At 40.5% G+C, this 22,233-nt stretch overlaps 1 protein-coding gene across 1 annotated transcript in view; it reads left to right on the top strand.

Annotated features, from left to right (window-relative positions):
- The first annotated feature begins 8,301 nt into the window (after positions 1 to 8,301).
- Positions 8,302 to 22,233, top strand: part of GOLPH3 (golgi phosphoprotein 3) — a 31,343-nt gene continuing 17,411 nt past the window's right edge. The window contains exon 1 of the mRNA XM_027907086.1: positions 8,302 to 8,793. Coding sequence (XP_027762887.1) covers positions 8,578 to 8,793 — 216 coding nt within the window. The 5' untranslated portion in view covers positions 8,302 to 8,577. The remainder of the gene's footprint in view (positions 8,794 to 22,233) is intronic.

Genomic DNA, 22,233 nt, shown 5'->3' with positions numbered 1-22,233 from the left:
CATTTGCTGTATGTCAGCAAGACAGAAAGAGATTTATTTGTATTTGTTTCTTCCAAAGATGCCTTGTAAACCTGACAGAGTTCTCAACTGACTGTCTGTGCAGGGGAAAGCACTGATACACTGTGCAGCTTCTCTCATTCCCCACTGCAGCCATGGGATGCATCCCTGTTGTTTGGAGGTTGCTGGACCACTCCAGAGCCACCTTCTTATGCTGCTGGATGTATTTCTAATACCACTCACCAGCTGGGTTTCTCTACTAACTTTTTTGTTTCTAACTTCCATCTTAATTTGTGACGGGCGATAATTTAGCTGCTAATCCTCTTTCATTTCTCCTCCCTGGGGCAGTCACTGGAGTCCTGAAGGTGTCATCCTGGCTTCACTGACACAGCCTATTGCTGTGAGCATCAGGCTGCCTCCAGCAGCTGTGGAGGGCAGATTTTTTGGAGGCTCAGAAAGTAGGCTCTGAGGTGTGGATAGTCCTGCAACCCCATCAGCACAGGATGATTGCCTGCCCCAGCGAAGGCAGCACTGTCATGGCTTGAAGTTATAATGTACCAGTAAATGGATTCCAGAGGAAAGGAAGGCTTCTACTGGCCTGTTCAAATATAACATTTGCAACAACTTATACCTTTAAAAGAAGAAAAAAAAGGTAATGCAAGTGTAAGAGGCAGTTGGTAAGATAGCAGTTCATGTAACCGAACAAGTGATGCAAGCACTTTTTCACACTTTCTTTCCTTTTCCTCCCAGATACAGAAAAGACTTTTGGGGAACTAATCTCATGCCAAGTTTTTTAACGCTGTTTTTATCAGGCTCATTGGCTGTCACTTGGTGCTTGCTGCATGTCTGGGCATGCAGAGAAATGTACCCAGCTGCTGGTTCACTCTGGCATCAGTGAGGCATTTGTCTCGTACGTCCCCTTCCCCATACCAGCATCACTGGAAAAAGAGTCATATAACAGTTCCAGCTCTACTGTGTAATTCTAGTGCTGTTTTAGCTTCTTTTGGCTTCAGTAGTGAAGTTTCAAATCCCCCATCTTCTTCCTCAATCTAGTTTTCAGGAAGAAAAAAATAATCCACTCACAGGCAGAAACATGAGCATGCTGTGTAGCATAGCTGTGTAAGGCTGATGGTAAAATTATCACATTTTCATGGGTTTTCTGACAGTTCCTGACTACTAGTCAGATTCCTGCTCTGTTTGAATCCATTGTGATCACTACAAATACTAGTTTTAAAAAACAGGAGACATTCTAGAACCACCTCCTTCAGTGTCTCATGGTTATATACTGTACACCATCTTGACTTAGTTCTGTGCAAGTAGTCTTGTGTTTGGTGCTACATTAGTAAATAGAAGGAGTTCCTACACATTTGTAGATAATTAATCAACTCTTAAATGCAGACAGTGCTTATGAAAATGTACTTATTCTACTGCACAGCAAGAAGTTTTTAAATAACTGGCTAACCTTAGAAATAACATTGTGTTTTAATGCTTAAATGCTCATCAATCTCTACCATGCGGGTAATGTCCTAAACAGTCTTTGTCCCAACCATTCAAATTATTATTTCAGTTTGAATTAAGAATGTGGTGCAGTTTAGATAGGATCCCCTGTGAAGAGGTTTCTGTTTGAATAACAGCTCTTCTGCAGCCCATTTAAATATTTGCATAGAAGGTAAAGTGCTTGCCAATGAAATATCTTTGAAAGCCATCACATAGAAATGATATAATGGTAATACCATTTTTCAATACTGAAGACAGATGTTGTTTCCCAGATATAATCCATTGCAGAATTAACCACCCCCAAAAAACCAACCCATATTTCACCTGTTTTCACCATTTGTGGACCTATTCACAGCAATAATATTCTCAAACTTTCTGCCTTGCAGTCAGGGGAGGCACCTGGATTACAGATCAAAACAGAGAGGTGGCAGTGCTGTGGAGCTGAGCACACCATGCTGCTGAGTGGGGAAGCCAACTTCTGAACTTCCCCAGTTAAAAACAAGTTCATCCCCCCCAAAAAAAAATCTGGAATTTTCTCCCCTTGTCATAGTCAGCTGTGCGAGGTAGTTCACAGCAAGATGGTGAGACATAGTGCTCCCGAGACTTAACTTGGGTTTCATTCTTCCATGTTTTCAAAGCTAACTTTAGCAACCCAATTAGAAATGCTTCCATCCTGGTTTGACTCTCGAATGAATCAGAGAAAAAGATAATCCAGATATGTCTGTAGGTTTAATCTACAAATGTTTATCAGTGTTTTTTGCTCCCTGGATAGAAGGTACTGTGGGAGGTATTAACATCTGTGCCAGACTTAAAAACTTTCTGGCATTCCCTGTGATCACAACCTCCTGGCTGCCATCAGGAGTACAAATCATCCAGCACAAGCAGGGTATGCAACTTGTGCCAGGAACAGAACAGAGTGCAATGCACTTGGCTGATTTTTCAGGATCAAAGTAACTTGAAAATGCAGCTTTATCTCCCCTAAACAGGCTTTGTAGAGGCTCACAGGTGGCTGCTGACAAATATTTCCAGATTGTTCTTCCATTTCCCCACTCCCAGCTGCTCACACACCTTTTCTGAGCTGATGTGACCACTAGTTCCTGGAATCTGTATTTTTATCCCCCACTCACCCCCTGGCTCTGTTTGCCTCCCATCTGCAGTTCTAAAATTACCACCCATTATTTGATTCTCGTTGCAGGGTCTTTGGTCATGACGAGAGGGTGTAAACGTAAACCTACCAAAAGGTATTCTACACACGTTATGAATGCACCCAAGTACTCTCTATTTAGACAACACAAATGCTGCTCTAATCACTATTTATGTTGTAAATTACAACTCTATGGAAACATTTTCTTTGCGCCATCTGGTCTGATGTATTTTTTAATGAGTTGATGAGTATTTATATGTGTTAAAAGGAGCAGATAGTAAAGCATTTGTTACATTAGGATGTGAAATAAAGATTTTTCAAAACTGAGGTTGCATAAAATTCGCCGTATTAAACGTTTTAAATTCTGCCAAAATACTAGCGACAGTTTTGGTGAAGGCTTTATGGGACTCATTTTACACAGTGAACATCTGTTAAGAAAACTGCAAATTTTTCCTAGTGATGCTGGTTGAACGGGACGCCTGTGTAGAAATGAAAGGACATCTCAATTACAAACAGCACTTTGACTGATAATTTTGTCCTTATGATTTCAGTACTGTAACTGTAATATTAAAATAACCAGTCCAGGTTCTTGCTGCTGAACAATCTCACTCAGATAGAAGGAGGAAGATGCTATTAAAACACAAAGATTTCAGGAATCAGTGATGATTTGAACTCCTCAGGAGGTAAGAAAATTAGAGGATCTGGAAATACTTGAAATAAAGAAAACCTTTTTGAAATGTCCAAATGTGCACAGCACTTCTGCATTTCTGCCTTTGGTCTTTCTAAAATGCCTGTCATTCCTTCTGTAAAAATCCACCATTTATTGTATTTGTAGATAAAAAAACTTAAAAGCAGCATGCTCTGGTTTTTAACTCAAAATCATTTGAAGATAAATTGTATTACTAACGTAGGGGCTGCATCTGATTTTATATGAGCTCGGTGTTAAAAACTGGCACTATGCTGCTGAAAGCAGCAATTAGTTCTTCAAATTCTTTAGAAGCCTAAAACATCATCCTTGAATCAGCCTAAGGGATAAACTTCTAAGGAGGCTTATTGGAAAAGATACATTTGCAAATTTTGATTTTATAAACTGATAATTTAAACAATGTCTAAGCTGCTGGGCATTAAAAGCCATCAAAAAGGAATTTGTTGCACAGACAGAGAGAGTCATATCAGTAAGTGTTTTTCACTCTAGAAAAATTTGCTGTTAGTGTTTTAAAGTCCATTCCCAAAACCAAGAAGAAAAGCCCAGCCTGTCCGAACTGGCTGGTGAAGGATTTATTTAGCAACCAAAACAACAGCAGGAGTAAAACAGGCAGCCGAACCTGAAAGAGAGAATATTACATGAGCACCGTGTACCAGACACGATTTCTATGGCCAGTTGATCACTGACTCTAGTTTCTTCCCACATACAGTGTCACACATTAGTCTGCTCATGTCTTATATCTCTGATCTCCTCCTTCTCTCATCACTCTGTACCTTTCAGCCTCTCGATTCTTATCAGAAGTGAAAATCCTGTTCTTGGAGATCATGCTGATAATAATGGATAGAACAAACGTCAAGATAGTTTGTTTCCAGTCCTCTTCTGGCATAATGTCTACTCTAGCACTCAAGCAGCATATCTGCAATCAGCATGGTTTTAAAGACCACTGGGCCTTAGGAAATTTATGTCTCCCTTCACTCCTTGGCCCTTGGACTTCCACACTTCATGCTCCTTCAGTAATGATATGGTGGCTATACGTAAGGCTGCCCTGTCAATAGATCTCTGAAATAATACAGGGGAATATGGCCTTTTTCTTTATTGTTGTTTTCAAGTCAGACCCTTACAGGGATTCAGGCCACGGCTCACCTGACACTTGTTTTTAATGGCGTAATTGGGAGTGTCAAACTTTCACTGGGAGGGAATGGAAGGCACAGGCAGGAATGTAAACAAGCTTGACTGGTGAAACTGCTGGATGGTAAAGCCCTAACAGAGTCAGCAGCCACCTCCTAGAAAACAACTCCCATTTTCCTGCTGCCAGCTTCAAAACATGCACATCCTATTCATCTAATTGTCCTTCAGGAGAAAAATCTGCTCAGCAGTACCTTGTTATGGTGCTTTGACAGCAGCACAAGGATTCATCCACCATGTCTGAAATTTCAGAGCCTGGCACATCTGTTAGGTTGAGACTTCTACAACTTCTTGCTTTACCCAGCTCTGCCCTGCGCTCCTGATGTTCAGGTTGTTCATTTGTCTATAGTTAAGAGCATGCAAGCCCCTGCTTCAGATGTTAGAGTTACTCTTTGCCTGACCTGCTGTCCCAACACATGCTTGCACTTTGTCACTCACTTTTCCTGCTGACATGATTGTGGTAATCCCCTGCTCCCACAGGGAAGCAAGTCATGGCAACTGCAACTAGCACAACACAAAGTAAGACTTTAGGACCCACATCTTTGCTATTTTCCCTTTTAATTCAACTCCCCACTTGGCTAGCAGCGATTCAAAAAACCTATCTCCTTCAGAGGTCTGCTGCATTCTGCCAGGTACAGGCTTAAGAATAAACAAGGATGAATTACAGTGGCAATTTACTCCAAGATGGACAGCATTGTTTCTAGAGTACAGCCTGTACTCTTGCAGTATTACTTCTTAACAGAATGCTCTGAAGATTTCAGTCCTCAGCTCTTGGGCTGGATGCCCCTGGTACTGGGATGGAGGAGGAAGGGGGGCCCATCCCCAACAAGATGCCCAGTGACAACCCAAATGATATGAGCCACACACGGCAGTGTCAGGGGCTACAGCATTCTGAACTCCTGGCACAGCCACAGAGGACTCAGAAATATTTTTCTAAAGGTGCTTGGTACTGTAAAATAAACTGCAGGTAAGAAGGCTGTGACAGAGGATCTCCTGGGTGTGTATCTAACAAGCCTGGTGGCCCTCGGTAACACACCAGATCTCAGCTGTGTAGAAGGGATCAACACTGACAAAATCATGTGCTGAAGGAAGTGTGTCCTGTTTGCCATCCTTTTTCACTCAGATTTTGGTTTACTCTGTCAGTGTTGCACTGGTTTACAAAAAAAATTGGCTCAAAATTCAACTCTATATGTTCTTAATTTGGTTTGCCCTGAACTTATTAGCTTTAGCTTCAACTTATTAGGTTCAGCAGATGAGTCAGAACTGAAATTAATAATGAGGAAATAAATTTCTTTGAAATTACACCATTCAGTTTGTGCAAACATCTGAGTTACTAAGTCACAGAAGTGACTGTCAAGTATAAGGAACTTCATAGTACACCTCATCCTAATAAAAATGAAATTGATCAACAAAATTAAAAATTATTAACCTACAAGCGATCTTAATTTGTTCCCTTTTGTAACAAAATATAGAAAAGTGGGCAAATTAATAATATGATTAGTAACTATTTTTTAAAAATGATTTTTACAAAACTGAAAATAATGATGAGTCCTTTAATGCCCCTGAGGAAAGGACCCAAATAAATAAAATATTAAAGAGATGCTGATGAACATTCTGTCAGTTAACCTTTAAAATGCAATCAGGACTAAACCCAAAAGTACTTAAATGCTACACTAGTCCAGTGGGACAGTTAAAATAATTGTAACAGCCCTAACAGCTATTCTATTGATAAGAAAGAAGAAGATAAAATTGCTTCATTAATTAAAGGTAAGAATTAAAGGAAATATAAATAATGTTGAGAAATATTCTCTTATTTTTTTTCCCAAGGGAAAGAAACAGGAGATTGAATGTAGTTGCAAGGCAAATTATAACAATGATATTACTAAAGTGAAATGTAAGAATTTTGCTAACAGTGCTTTAAGCAGATGTGTTCAACAAATAGCTTTGCATTCTGGGGAAACAGGTAAATATTATCAGATGGGACAAGGACTAAATTCTTTCTACTAATAGTGTACTTCAAGAAAAACTTTAACAGCAGTACTAAAGTTAGGTAATTCCTACCAGTAAACCAGAATAGCTTGCACACAGTTTTTTGAACAAGCATTTTGGAACCTCTTCTTGATCTCTAATTATGATTCTCAATAAATCTTGGGAGTTCCAAAGAACAGGAAGAAAGCTAATATAGGGACAATGTTAAAAGAAGGCCCAGGTAATGACCCAATTCAATTACATGCCTGCCATCTTGATTGTAATCCTCAGCAAAATATCCAAGCGGCTCACAGAGGACTAAATGAATAAATATTTGAGTTTAATTACAATTCAGAAAAGACATTTCCAGAAAACAGATCTTTTAATACTACTGTGGCATCTGTTCTTTAAGCAAATGCTTATTTCATAAAAATCCTAATAATCATAAAAATCATTTATATCCTTAAGCTTCAGTTTGGCATTTGAGCTGGTACAGCAAGACAATTTAAAAAAATAAATATCAGAAGGATAAGAAAACCCAGAACATCACACAGTAAGTGGACTGTGAATAATTAACAGGCTTCAAAAAACAGAAGAGGAACAATCAGCAAACACTTGTGAAAACAATCCAGATCCTCTGAGGATCACTATTGTCCATCTGCTATTCTTTCTTAAGCTGTACCAAATTGTCTCCAAGTCACAATAGCAGGGGATGTAAGGAATGGGAGTGTGGGAAACAACTGAGGCTACAGTCACTTCCAGAGCAGCTCGGAGCTCTCAGTAAACTGAGTCCAGCTAAAAAAAAAAAAAAAACCTAAACCAACAACTCACTAAAAAGAACTCTTATTAATATATTGTATTTACATATTAAATATATGGTTTATATATGTTTATATGTATGTATTTCCACACGGTCAAACGCAATATTCAAACTGTGAACTAAAAAGTGTAGGCCATCCTTGCACCACAAAGCACTTTTATTCTGCAATAAAATACCCTCTCTGAAAACTTACATGGGGTTTAGCCTTGATAGGAATTTTTTTGAGTTTTTGGTGTGCCATGTACAAAGGGGCTAAAGGTTTGAAAAGGTGCTCATTGACAGCAGAGCTGAGGGACTCCATCTCTGCGGTTTGAAGTCAAAACTGTTGAGAGCTCATCTGAATTCATTTGACAAGTATATGCATATATACATATATATACATATATACACATACATTGAATCATGGAATCACAGAATGGTTTGGGTTGGAAGAGACTTCAAAGACCATCTCATTCCAACCCATCTGCCATGGGCAGAATCATGGAATCAATTAGGTTGGAAAGGATAACTGAGACAGACTGAACACCTTCCTGAATTGAGGTGCCCAGAACCGAACACAGCACTCGAGGTGCGGCCTCACCAGTGCCCAGTACAGGGGGACAATCACTTTCCCTGGTCCTGCTGGCCACACACCTTCCACCAGCCCAGGATGCTCAGCCCATCCTGGCCTTGAACGCTTCCCCTGCGGAGGGAATAGGGCTGGAAGGGGCTGCGCCAGCAACCGGACAAGGCCTTGTGGCTAAACATGAGTGGCCAGGCATCGGAATAGGCTGCCCAGGGAGATGGTGGAGTCACCACCCCCAGAGGTGTTCAAGAGGCGTCTGGATGTGGCGCCGGGCGACGCAGTTTGGTGGCTCAGGGGTTACAGCAGCAGCGCTGGGCGGGCGGTTGGACTGGACGTTCCCGAAGGTCTCCTCCGGCCTCGACGGTTCCGCGATTCCACGAAACCAATCGGACTTCGAGGCGGCAGAAGCGGAGCCTCCAGCAGCCCGCACGGAGGGCACCGCCCGCCCCGGGCCGCGGCCGCGCTCCCTCAGCCGCGGGCCCTTTTCCGGCGCCGCCCCCGCCCGGCGCTGCCACATCCTCCGCTGACATCAGCCCGCGCCGCCATATTGAGCCGCCGCCGCCGCCGCCGCCGCCAGCGCGGCCGCCCCGCTCCGGCCCCGCCGCCCATGCCTGCCCCCGGCCGGGGAGCGTAGGGCGGAACGGCCCTTCCCGGCCCTTCTCCTGCCCCAACCCCGCTGTCCCCCCCCGCCAGCCATGACTTCCCTGACCCAGCGCAGCTCCGGGCTGGTGCAGCGCCGGACCGAGGCCTCCCGCAGCGCCGCCGCCGCCGACAAGGAGCGGGGCGCCGGCGGCGGCTCCGACGATGAAGGGCGCCGGGACGAGCCCGGCGACGACGAGAAGGGCGATTCCAAGGAGACGCGGCTCACCCTTATGGAGGAGGTGCTGCTGCTGGGCCTCAAGGACCGCGAGGTGCGGCCGCGGGGGGTCCCCGGGGGGCACACCGGATTTTTGGGGGGTACTGGGGAAGGGGAGCCGGGTGATGCGATGGGGGGCAAGGGCGCTGCGGGGCGAGGGTGGGGGGTTTGGGCGCCGAGGGGACGGGCAGGTGGTGTTGCTGGAACAGGCTCGGTGTTTTGGATGAGGCGAGGGAAATGTACTCGGATTTTGGCAGTTCAGATCGCCCTTGGGGTGCGGGGTTCGCAGAGGGGCTGTCATGTAAATATGTTTGAGGGGACATATGTAGGACTTGGGGTAAGATGGGGACCTGGATATGGGGGTCAGGGCCTCAGGCCAGCGTTGAACTTGGAGGTCTGAGATGGATCTGGCACATTTATAGTCCTTCTGCTTCAACTTAGCCGTGGCTCTAATGTGGGAGACCTTTCACTCCTGTGGGTTTTGTCGGGCAGAACTCCGTGGTACTTACGGGGGTTCTCAGGTGCTCTGGGATGCTGAGCAGTCCTTTCTACGAAGACTTTCCAGAGCAATACACGTGAAAAATGTCTTACAGTTGGGGAACGGGGAGGGGTATATGACAAAAATGGACCCTTAGTAATGAGAAGCGTGTCAAAATGAGGAAATGGCATTATTATATAATTCTGTGTTTTTGCTGGTTTCATAGCTCAGTAGTTTGCTGTGAGACTGTGAATAAGTCGTTGAGGAGGGTATACTTCTGCCAGTGTGTCGGATTTTTGTTTCATTTGAAAAAGGCAATCAATATGGAAAGCACACACACTGCCAGTTCTATCAAGGAAGTAGTTTACTTTGATGTGGTGTATGATGAAGTGTAACACACCTTTATTTTAGATATCAAATATATTACAGATTTGATTAAGCAACCTGCCCTTTTTTATTTTTTTTTGTCTTTTTCCTTGTGTGATAAGTAAATTAATGAATCCAGTTCATTGATTTGGGTGGAAGCCTCTTGAAACTGTGCATGTTCATGAGGACAGAATAATGGGGGGGGGGGCAGCTGCTAAGTTATATTTTCTTTGACATTGCATCTAAAATAGACTTGCTAGTTAATAGTGAATAAAGAGTACTTTTCCTGGTTAACGTTTTCTCTTTTTACTCATGTAGGTGTCTTGGTGTACGTACCTGCTGCAATAACATTTCTCTCTCTTAGACTGTGTGTTTTAGGCCACATTCTCGTAGCCTCATTTTTCCAGGTGGACCTTGCCATGGCGTCCTCACAGACTCAGTAGATACTCCTTGGTGTGAGCGTCCACCCGTTGAAGACTTGAGCACTTGGGCATTTCTCTTTCTACACACCTGAACAGTAGGGGGGAAAGTCAGGTGGGGCAAGAGAGATTCCTGGCAGGGTTACCTAGGAGGTTTTATCTTGAAGAAGGTGGGATAAACTGGGTGATTTTTCAGCTCTATTTTTTTAAAAACGGATTGTGTGCTAAATCTGCTGAATCTGTGGGCCTTGTGCAGTAAATATTTCAAGATAGGGAGCATTATGTCTGCGTAGGAAAGGAAATATAGCACAGATCTTGGTGGTATATCAAAAGGTAATAGTTGACATTGGGCCTAAAAGTCAAGCTTTGCAGTGGTGTGCATCAAAGTTATAAATTATCTGACTTTGCTAAGTGCAGCAGTGGCATATGTTGCAGGTGATCTAATATTCCTTTATATGGAAAAAGGAACTGAGTGATTACAGTGGTGTGGATATCCATAACTCCCTTGGGATTTTGCAGTGGAGACATCAGACAAAAAGAATGATAATGTCACCTCTAGGGCAGGGGGCTTCTGTGCAGGAACTGTAGCACAACCTGTTTGTGAGCTTTGTTAGACGTGAAGCACGGGGATTTACACTTTGTTTTTGGGTCTGCTTTTACTCCCGTGTACAGGCTACACTATATAAATCACTAGTCTTATTTCTCCTTCCAAAACTGGAAATCAAACTATAGGCTCGTTCTCCAAGAGAAATTTTTTTTTTTTTTTTTGTTCTCTATTGTTCTAATGATAAGTAAGCAGAACTAACTTACTTTACACATCTGGAAATGCTTTTTACAAAGTTGTTACTTCCAATAAAATAGATTTACCAGAATATTTGTGTAGGACTTTCTCAAGAGAGTAGGCAGAGAAAAGCAGTATAGGGTCTGTAAAGTGTAACTGTGAAAAGTCTAAGGGACAGGCCAAGACAGGTTTATGAAGTACAAGCTCAATTGAAAGCCAGTAAATTTAAATCTGATAACATCTTTCCTTTTTATTCCAACAGGATGAAGCAAAAGTAGTCTGCATTAGCCAAAGAACATATAAGTAAGAAATATAAAAATGAGGACTCTCATTTGGCCAAAGAACGTATTTCCCTAAAAATAGCTTCTCTCTCAGAAGAGTCACTGATACATGCACTGATAACTATGCTTTCAGATTTTTAGGTAATTTTTTTTTACAAAGTTAAACACTAGTGAGTATGGCTTAACTTCACATAAATTGTATACAAAAAATCTCACGTGTACAGAGCTGCCACTTATGATTTGTGAGTGTGTAGGTGGAAGAACCTTTATGATGAGGAGACAGTTTTTCGGGAAGGTGTTTTCAGTGATTGATTGGTTCAGTGTTTATAGATTGTTAGATATTTGTGTGAATCCTGCTTTCAGGAGAGAGTGATGGTCGTGAAGAGCCACAGCAAAACTTTTTGAGTTGTTGCCCGGTTGCTGCTGCAGGATGGGTTTGGTGATGGGAATGTCTGGCAGCTGTAAAACAAACACAACACCCCTCCAACCCATTCCTAATGTATGAACACAATTAACTGCATTTGAACATGCTTCTTGGACACAGCCTTTTTGTTTCTAAATGCCATGTCCCCCAGCAGTTTGGCCTAATTAAGTTCTACTTGATGTATATATGATCTCGTTGCTCTTTTCCCATGGTGGTTCCTCTTCCATGTGTATTTCTGTGTAGACATAACTATTTCTTTATCCCAAAGCCAAGATAAGGGATATGTGCTGAAATATGTGCATGCTTACATAACATGACAGATGCTGTGTCCTTGGAGGAGCAGGTAATAAACTGGAAGAAAATGCATTACTAAAATTTTTCAGGGAAGCGTCACAAGAACACCTACATGTGTTTGGAAACCCTTCAGAAACTCGTCTGGGAAAGGGAGTCATGTTCATCCATTAAAAGCAGAGCAGTAGCCTGTTGCTATAGGAATAGCAAACGCTCACTGAAGTAAACCACTTTGCTGTATTAGGTAAAAAAATAGTGTTATGTGTGGTATGATAAGTCAAAGCCACAGCAAAAGGAAGTTATTGTGTAGAACTACTGAAGCATCTGAGGTCATTGCTCCCAAAAGAAGGGAGAGATAAATATTAAAAGTTAGATTATAGCTTCTAAAAAATGATAGCTAAGAGATGAGTACAGGGTAGTTTGTTCATTACAGTCCTCCAGACATCTCGTAATTCAGTCCCATAAAAACTGAGAGGTTGCCAGATGGCTGGTACCATGTAACTGTAGCTCCACTGAAGTTCATTTAAGTTTTTTGTTCATGTGCAGTTTTTTTTTTTCCCTCTGCTTTTTGGAATTCTCTCTTAGTACTAGTCAGGAATCTGTTCTAGCTCTGTGCTGGTTCTATCCTGTACACAATTGCCAGAGCTAAGCAAATTGAAGCAGCTAGAGAGACCTGGCACCTACTAATATGAAATATTTATTTGATCTGTAACTAATTCCTTGTTTGCCGAAAGAATACTCATGTAAAGTATGCTGAAATAATAGCTGGATATTGCAGTCTACTGCAACAGTAAATATTTCATGGGGGTTTTTTATTCTTCCTTAGCTGAAGACTGAAATGTCATTTGTGGGAGTGAAATAATGTTAAATCTCTTTGTTAGGGACAGAAGTTATCTTTGATCTTTGTTATTTATGTTTGCCCATCAGAAACTTGATTTATTGCTGAGTATTTGGTTTTGCAGCATAGCTTTACATCCACATAGTTCATGTGAAGGTCTTCTGCTTACAATATCTTTAATTTTATTGAAGTAAGATATTAGGGAGCTAGTCTGCCAGCTTCACATGGGCTATTTTGTGTTGATCAGAAAAGGGCTGAAATTAAGTTTATTTATTCTTCTTAAAAATGTGACTGTATTTGTTTCTGATTTTATATTTTAATTCTAAAAATATTTTTGTGAAAGGTGAAATAGGAATTCTGAAAACATTTAAAAATGTGGTTGGCATTTTTCCTGCTCTTAAGATTTGACTTCGTGAAACTCATATTATGATGCAGAAGTTTGAGGGTTTTCTCTTGTGTAATAAGTGATCAGTTTTTAAAAGGTTGTCTTTCTGTCCTTTCAAGTATTTTTTCCCCCCCTCATTAAAAAAAGTTTCAGCAACAGACTGAACGTCAACTCAGAAGCGCCCAAGTTTTGCTGGAAAATTTCTGAGACGAACAAGTGTAATATGAAGAGGCGTCTACTGGGAATTCATTCGCATTGAAGTTGAAGAATGATGTATGAATGTGTTGAAACTTGGACAAAGACGTGCTTTTTCTCAAATGTTCAGGGCCTAGTAACAACAAAGTGTGTAATGTCTGTGGTGAAAAATCCTTTCTTTAGTAGTTACCCATCTTTTTGGTCTTTTTTCGTTTCATGTCTGTGCACGAGTTACAGGCTAGGAGAAGATAGGAGGTGTGAGAGAAGGAGTACTCCAGTTCTGGTTGCTACAACATGCAGTAAAGTGCCTCTTTACTGTGCTGCTGAGTAAATAAATCCTGCTTTGGGGCTCTTTGGGGGATATGCTGATTTCAGAGCAGCTGCATGCAATTGGAATGGTTATCTCTGCGCTTACAGCATGGCTAATCTGTAATCTGTATTATTTTTCTGTGGATAACTTTGAGTGCAGTGTAGTCCCTTCTTTCATGTCAAGCTGCAAGGCAAAGACAAAAGTATTGTGAAAGCCTTTCTAGTGATGCTTTCCAGTTTTTTTGAAGTGCTCTTAAAAAACAAAGCTTTAACTTTGGAGTGCTCATAAAGACACGCCATAACTCTTCTTCCTCTGCCTATAGCAAGCTCCTTAAATTGAAAGTTTTGCATGAAGTATAGATAAGAAAGTATTGCTGTTTATTTTTAGAGTGGAAATAATAATGAAACTGAAAACTAATATTTTATATTAAAGAAGTAGTGGGTTTTTTTCAGGTGTTCTTTGATCATCCTGATGTAGTTTGAGTACTGCAGCATTTTTGTCTCAGTCAAGTTCCATGTAACGGGACTTCCTTACAGGGCTAAAGTGACCAGACTAATTGCTACAGGCTGTATATTTAATAATGACTTTCTTTTTCATGGAACAAATAATTACTACAGCACATATTCACTTCTGTGTTGCATTACTAGAGAAATGGCAGGCTAGTCTGGAGTCAAGGTGTGGCTTGATTCCCTCTGCATAGCCAATATTTTCAATAAGTTTTCTCATAACTCAGTAAAGGAGGAAAAAAATCAGTCACAGCTTGCCACATGCCACTTTTAGCTGGGTTTTTCGTGTCTTGCAAACAGGTCTTAGATAAATTTCAGTAAATGTCTTTCTTTCAGAAATATTCATAAAATGTTACTTCAGAGTAATTTCACATACACTTTTCAGACATAAAAATAATGAGGTTACACATAAAATAGTGCATGCCTGTTTTCTTCCTCTGAGTGCACTATGTATAAGCCTGGATGAGTAGGAGTCCAAGGATGTGTGGTATTATCACTAGTATTGTGCATGCCAAGTCCCCCTCTCTCCTCCAGGATATCCTACACCAAACTACTGCATTTCAACATTTTTGCGCCCCTCTCCCCCCCCCCCCCCCCCCCCCCCCCCCCCCCCCCCCCAGTTTGTGGTGGACCGTTTAGTTAATAAAATAGTATTCCTTGTGAGCTAGATCTTTATAATTGGAGAGGTGTTACACTCAAAGCTCTTTTATTATTTGTGGATGTTACAGGATTTATTCATCACACTGGGAAATTGGTCTGTTGGGCTTTTTGCACATCTTTCTGTTGCTCTTAAGCACTCGTAAGCTGCTATTTTGCTGTACATTTTCTAGTCACCTGCCTTTATGGCCTTGCTAGATAGCATCATGTGGTTGTGTTATTTACAGAGTCCTTGGCTGCCAGGCTTTTGCACATGGGTTGTACCAGGAGCTTTGTATTTACAGCACAGCGTATTGCATTTTCATTTTTTATATTTCAGCAGACACTTGACTTTACTGTGGCACTTCCACATTGGACAGTCTCTACCACAGGAGAAGCATTCCATATGTATTGTGTTGTAATTTCAGTATGTCTTCTGTATTGCACAGTGGAGAAGGCAGGTGTATAACACTTATTGTCTGGGTTGAGGTAAATGCCAGGTGGATGTTCTGTCTACAGTAATCACTTAGGAAGGGCTAACAACAACTACTTTGCCTGTGCTGGGTATTTAAATGGGACTTCTGCTTTAGCAGCTTCTGCAGATTTTGGCTGAGATTTTCAGTTCACAGTTAATATGTGTTAAGTACTAACTGGAAGAACTTGTTCCTTTGAGTGTGAGAACAATGCAATAAGAGGATTTTTCTTTTTTTTTTTTTTTTAATCTCATAATGAATGTTGACATGGCATTATTATGAGATACTCTGTTTATTAAAAATTATTTGCACCTGTACAGGTGAAACAAGTGAGAAACCTGTTGAGAAAAGAACAAACTGAAAGGAAGCTAGGAGAGGTTTAGACAAAGAGAGGAATCTCTATCCGTTATGTACATTTTTTTTCCTGAGACCCAAGATGTGACTCTGGAAGTTCACCCACATTGAATGGCCAAATGTAGATTCCTCAAAATTAAGCATTGTGCAGCTCCCCAAATTTGTAATAACAGTGCTTTACGCAGTGTGTTAAACTGTGACTGCTGTAGAAGAACAGATGGAAGAGAGGGGTAGCTGTTTTATTTGAGGGCAGATACACTGTATATGTAAGCCTGGAGGAGGGAATTATAGTTTTAATTAATGTGGCCTAGTTAGTTAAAGTTAGTGAAACCTCCAGCTATTATTTAGCTTGTAATGGACCTGCTTTGTCTGTACTAACAGAACTTAGCAGATTTAGGTTTTTCCTACGCTTTTTAAGATAAGTGTACTGGATCTGGTTGGAATTGAGTTAATTTTTGTCATAGGGCAGCCAGTAGGTGCTGTGGTTTTGATTTTTGACTGAAGCAGTGTTGATAACAGACCCCCTGTTTTTTCTGCTGCTGAACAGTGTTTGTGCAGCATAAAGGCCACGTCTGTTTCTCACTCTGCCTCCTACACCCCCCGAGGGTCAGTAGATTGGGGTGTACAAGGGGGCAGCCAGGACAGCAGACCCCAGATGACCAGAGGGGTACCCCGATGGTTGGTGGCCATAGCTTGGTGACTGCCTGGACATCAGTCTGGTTGTGGGAGGCAGTGAACGAGTGTTTTGCATCACTTAGTTTTGCATTTTCACTTTCTACTCTTCCTTTTCTTGCCCCCCATCCTGCTGAGGTGATTGGGGGAGCAGTTATGTGGGACTTAGCTGCAGCCAGGGTCAGCCCACCGCTAGGAGACACTAAATATGCACAAGGTGTGTGCTGTAAGCTTCTGGGTTGTTAGCAGGATCTGAGCTGTTATTCTGATCCTGCTCTATTGGCGTACTGCTGTGGGAAGACTTGGGTTTTTTTGACTGAAATATCTGTCATAGGCATCAGTTCTAATTAAACATTTCTTTCAAATAAGTGTTAGATTTTACACTCAGTGACAATAGCTGGTAGAGTAGAAATCAGTTTGTAGAAATCAAAGGTATTGGACAAACTAATTCCATCTTTATTTTGCACCAATGTAGAGAACAGAGATCGGATCCTGATGGAAAGTGGATTTGCAAGAGCCATGCAAATATTTGAAGTCATTATCTGCTTGTATATAGACTTAATCATGATAAAAGTTGGGTTTCTAAGTTTATATTTTCATTTCTAAATTAACAGACTTTAAAGTGTTGATTTAATCAGATGTCTCATAAGGGTTCAGCAGTGTGCATGTGTTAGTTGCCTGGTCCTCAGCAAAGTTGGGTTTTTTTTTATTATCTTCATTTTAATGAGAGGGGTATCTATGTAACATGTGCCTGTGTATGTGCTTGAAAAAGCGGGCAATACCATTTGGCTTTAGTGCTTTCAGCAGTTGACAGCAGTTGCTGTTTGTTTTTTATTATTAAATGCAGTGGCAGGTTAATCAAATACCTGACAAGTTTCTTGTCAACAGTACTGCGCTTTGTAGAATCTGTATGCATGCTTTCCTGAAGGATTTCTAGTGTTTGACTGTCAGAACACTTCAGAGATTTCCCTCACTAACTTATCTTCTATTTATAACTAGAGTACAACTTATGTTCCAGTAAAATGGCTAATGATTTCATTTGCATCAAAAGAGGAAATCAAGAGGGACTGGAGTCAGACATCAAAGCCCTCACATTGTAGTATTCCGATAATAAACACTGCTGTGCTCTGGCTTGCATTTTTTTCTTAAACAGATACCAATGTTCAAAAGTTTCATAGTTCCTGCAAGCTTCTGTATTGAGAAAGTGATGGCTTACTTCAGAGGCCAGGCTTGCAGTGAAGAGCTAGTTAGGGTTAGTTTGGCAAATACCTGTTTATTTTAATTGCAAATGACTTGAAGTTTGAGTATTTTTCCTTTGACGTGTGAGAAAATCTGGAGTATTCCTTTAGTAGGTGTTTTACTTGAATATTTTTTTATCATTCACAAGTTTTGGGTGTCTTGTTTTGATCTTTTATTATTAAGTTTGCTGGTGACACTAAATGAGGAGGAGCTGTTGGCTGCCTGAAAGTCAGAGAGATCTTGCAGAGAGACCTTAACAAATTAGACCAACTGTATGAGGGCAAGTGCCAGCTTTGCTTATTGTTATGCTCTGAAGCCTCTTGCATCAATATGCTGAAAGAAAAGACTTTTTTTTAAAGTGTACCGTATTTTTAAGGTATAATCTAAGAATGATGTGATTGAAGCTTTTAGGTTTGACTGAAAAAATCAGGTGTCAGATTTGTTGGACAAATACTTAGTGAAATATGCTCAGTATTGAATTAAGCATCTGTGGCATCAATTTTGCTGACTCTCGTCCCATTCAGGAGATTCAAAATGTGTATTAGTTGTTCCTTATAAAACTATTATGTTCCTAAACTACTAACTTTTAAGAGTTTTTTCCATCTGAAGAATCCACAAACTTACTGCAGTAACTCAGTTACTGATTTTGATTTGCCTGAGAGTTCTGCTTATAGTTGTTATCACAAAGAAGAGATTTACTTACCTGTAACAAAATCAGGCAATGTTTCTTTCAGCAATCAGCAGTTCCAACCAGCATTTTTACTTTTTAAAAGGGATAGGAATGACAGAATCATGTGCAGGTGTTGGAAGCCAGTGTCCAATTACTGTTCTTTGTCCTCTCCTACCACTGTCAGTTGCTACCTCCTTTTAATTCAAGAGGACGTAGTGTTTCTGTCATAGAGGAGTGCTGGTGATAGATGCATTTGGAGTTCTTGAAAGCTTTTGGGTCAACAGAAAGGATTGAAATTCTATGCTAAAACATAACTTATCACAAACCCTTTTGTTACACTTTACCTGTTCTTCCTGATTATATTTAGTATTTTGGCTATTTGGATTTGGGAATAGCTTTAAGGAGACGTGTTGTAGAAGTTCTTCAGGTGATGTGCTTTCAAAAATCCAAAGTAATACTAGTACTTGTAGAGAGACTATATAAAGGAAAGAGTATATTAAGATGGCTCTTGTCTTTTTGGGGAATATGATAGTCCTGTGCTTTTCAGTCTCTTCATTAAAACCAAAATACTTTTAGGGAATGTTTGTTATCAGCAGTCATAGCTGTGGAGCAGATTAGAGTTGTAAAGTTGCTTGCTACCCACTCTTAGGTTGGAGATAGGATGCGAGGGGAAGGAAGCAGACATCTGACATGAAAACTGTGGCAGATCAGAGTTCCTAATAACTCTTAACCTGCTGCAGTGCACCTGGACAGGGTGTGCTATTAGTCCTTTCCCTTCTGTCCTCCCCAGCTGTCTTTCTGTAGATAACAAAACTATGATTTCAGAGAGGAACTCCTTGACTAGAAAATGGACGGTTCTTTTACAATTGTAAGACCTTTATGAAATTCAACTTGCCACAGCACATATTTTGAGATAAATTGTTTTTGCCTGCCTTTTGCAGTAGGTTTCAAATGGGTGAGAGACAAGGATTTTAGATTATTATGTTCTGTCTGTGCTTCGTGTTAGCTAATAATAGACCTGAAAGAATTGCCATTTCTTCTGAGAATTAGAAAGGGATGCTATTGCTGTCCTGTCAGATTTAAATAATACAACTTTCTGATCATCAGGTTAATCACTGTCGAGGTCCAAAGCAGAGATCTGAAAATAATGATGAATATAGTACATGATACCTTAAGCTTTATGCTCTTTATATTTTCTGAGCAGATTTTACGCATGAATGGCTTCAGTACAGGTACACCAATAGCATGCAGTTGTTTTTTTTTCTTGCCCCTGGTTCGTTATCCCAAAGACTAAGTGAATAGTTTTATCTGTAAGGATTCAGGTTATGAAAACTATTCAGGTTTTGCATGCGGTTTGCCTATTGAGGTGTGGGTTGTCACTGGAAGGGGGCTCTTGCCTTTTGCTGTCCATCCCAACCACGTTCTGTCCCTTTCCCCTGTGTCTGAAATTTGTTCACCAGTGTGGTGCATCAGGTGAGGGAACTGACCATTAGCCCTCGGACACGAACACTTTCACATCCGGCTGACTACACAAATGCTGCTGTGGGCTCAAGAGAGAGAACAGCAATGTGCTTCCATGGATTGAAAAAATACTTTTGTCTTCAGCAGCAGCTCAGGCTTTGTTGGAGCTTTCTTGGGTTTAGCCCTCAGAGGGCTAAAAATGAAGACACGGAGGAGGACGTACCTTCTCTAATTACGTAGCATGGATAAAATGAGATGTGGTGACATTGATTGGAAAGGTCACTAAAACTGAAATTAGTCTCTCCAAGGAAAAAAGTGATGTTTCAAAAGAGATGCTCGTGCGCAAAACAATTAAACACTGGGATATTGTTTAGTCCTTAGTTTCTTTTCCTGCCTTTTACCCCCTGGTGTTTCTCTCTGCCACTTTTAGTACTTCTGAGAAAAAGTCTCTGAATTTATATATGTGCAAAACATGAGTCTTTCTCAGAACTGAGATAACTATGCAAAGTAAGCAGGCACATTCACCCTTTGTGACGCATGCTGTGTGAATGCTAGACATAAGTAGGCTCTCTGTGCTATTCAACATGAAAATCAGTTCATATATAATTTATACCAGCAGATGACTCAATTTACCTTGTCTAATCCAACAGATGGCCTGAAATTGCTTTGAAAGTTTTTTTTTTCCAAGTTCCATGTTCACTTTAGTTAGTCTATCTCAAGACGACTCATCTCTTGACAACAGTTTCTTCTGTTTTCATTTGAACAGTAGAACTGGACCTTGTGTGTTTTACAGGTCTCCAGGATGTATTTTCGTTATACTGGCATGTGTGTTTGGCAAGAGCAGCTAACTGGACCTGAAGATAATTGTCCTCAGTAATTTCCCGTGATGCCAGCAAGCACAGAATACTTTCTAGTCTGTCATCTGTGTTTTTTGAGAACATACCATAAAAATAGTCTGCCACATATTGGAAAGAAGAGATAGCAAGAAACCCTTGTTTGGGAAAGCAGCACTTTTTTTGTGTATAAACAAACCAATAATTTTATGTTTCAGAGCTTTCATATTGGTACCCCAACACAGTGTTTGAATGCCATTTATTGGAAGTAATAAAAGTAATAATAAAGTCCAGAGAGTTTGAGAAGTCTTGTTTTTCTTATCTTGTGTCATCCAAGTAGGGCCTGCTGAGTTTTTCTCTGAAATACTTTTCTAAAGGAGAACAGGGTACCTGTAAATTCAGAATTTACTGTTCACTAATGTGAAAGCTTTCTTTAACCTAGATTGTGCCTCCTAGGTGAGAAACTCTGAAGTTAGGGATTTCATGTCTGTTGCATAGACTGTGAGATATATTGCCTCAGAGCTGGGACTTCCAAACTCCGAAGGAGCAGTGATTGTTTATTTTTGCTTTCTCCTAATTTCCAGATTGGCCCAGTTGCCATGGCTGAAAGGGATTAAAACAACATTTTATTTCTTCTGTCTCTACATGAAGTTTTAGAAATGGCATTATTTACCACATTTCAAAGTCTTTTTTTTGGTTGTTGTTTTTTGTATGTGTCTTTCATAAAAGAAGAATTTGGAATTTCCTGAGAACAGGAATTCAGGGGTTTGAGTAGCTGTAGTGATGTTTCTCCTTTAGGAGGTTCCTTTGAATTGTTCGGTTTATTTCAGTTTGTTTACCACAGGTTCTTTGTTTTGCTTTTTAAGTAGAGGGTGCTAGGTGAGGGTCTAAGGAGTATTATCGAGTTCAATTGTAAAATGAAAAGGCTTTTAATAAGAGGAGTGTAGGCTGGGCGGTGTTACCAGTGCCTTATCCCAGGGAAGCTCTTCTGTTATGTTTCTTCATAAATGTAAATTGAGGCTGAGTCGGGTCCAAAACCTTGACCTAACACTGACCTGTGACAGTGAATACGAGTCTGGATCTGACAACAGGCCTGAGGGGCCTGCTGTGCTAAAATAAAGAAATACTATATTTTTTCTTTTTAGTGAGTAGGCTGTTGTAACCCACAAGTTACCTTCACAGACTACTGCATGACTTTTGATGCTTTTTTGGAGGACTGATAAAGCTGATTTCCATTTACAATGGCTCTGTTGTCTGCAAAGTAATCTGTAATAGCATGAGACTCATTGAATTAGAATGCATTGGCTACAGTCAGTGTTCTTTAAATAGATGGCCTTAGCCAAGGAAGTTAAACACCTCATATTTATTTATTTATTTATATTATCATGTGTGTATTTTGAAGCCTCAGGGTTGTACTCTTCAAACATTTTTCTCTTCTTTTCTCTTGAATCTGAGAGATTTTCACGGGTTTTTCACTCTTCCCTCCTTTTATCTGATCTGTGCCAGGTGTAGTGGAACTGTTCCTCATCTATTCTGAGTTAACTGAAGAAGTGGAGAGAGAATGTGTGTATCTTCTCTCTGGAAAGAGATTTTTAGTAACTGATGCGTAAAACAACGTAACTAAAAGATTACCCGGTCTTTTGTACTCTATTTTATTAAGAAAGTTTTGGGTTTTTTCATCTTCACTCTGTCATTCATTAAAGATGACATGATTATATTCTCTCATGGTTATATTACAAGATTATGTTCTCTGTCAATATAAATGTAAAATGGTATCTGCAATTTAATTGCATTTTTTGCACCATTACTGCTGGGAAACAATAGTAATGTTTGTTCTGTGAGGAATTTTTTTGGTGGTTTTTTTTTTTTTTTTTTTTTTTTTT

The sequence above is a fragment of the Empidonax traillii genome, unplaced genomic scaffold (genome assembly GCF_003031625.1).
Source record: "Empidonax traillii isolate 1590-97213 ecotype Southwest subspecies unplaced genomic scaffold, ASM303162v1 scaffold26:size2357266, whole genome shotgun sequence".
NCBI classification, from domain to species: Eukaryota; Metazoa; Chordata; class Aves; order Passeriformes; family Tyrannidae; genus Empidonax; species Empidonax traillii.
This window is presented reverse-complemented; position numbering and strand designations above follow the sequence as displayed.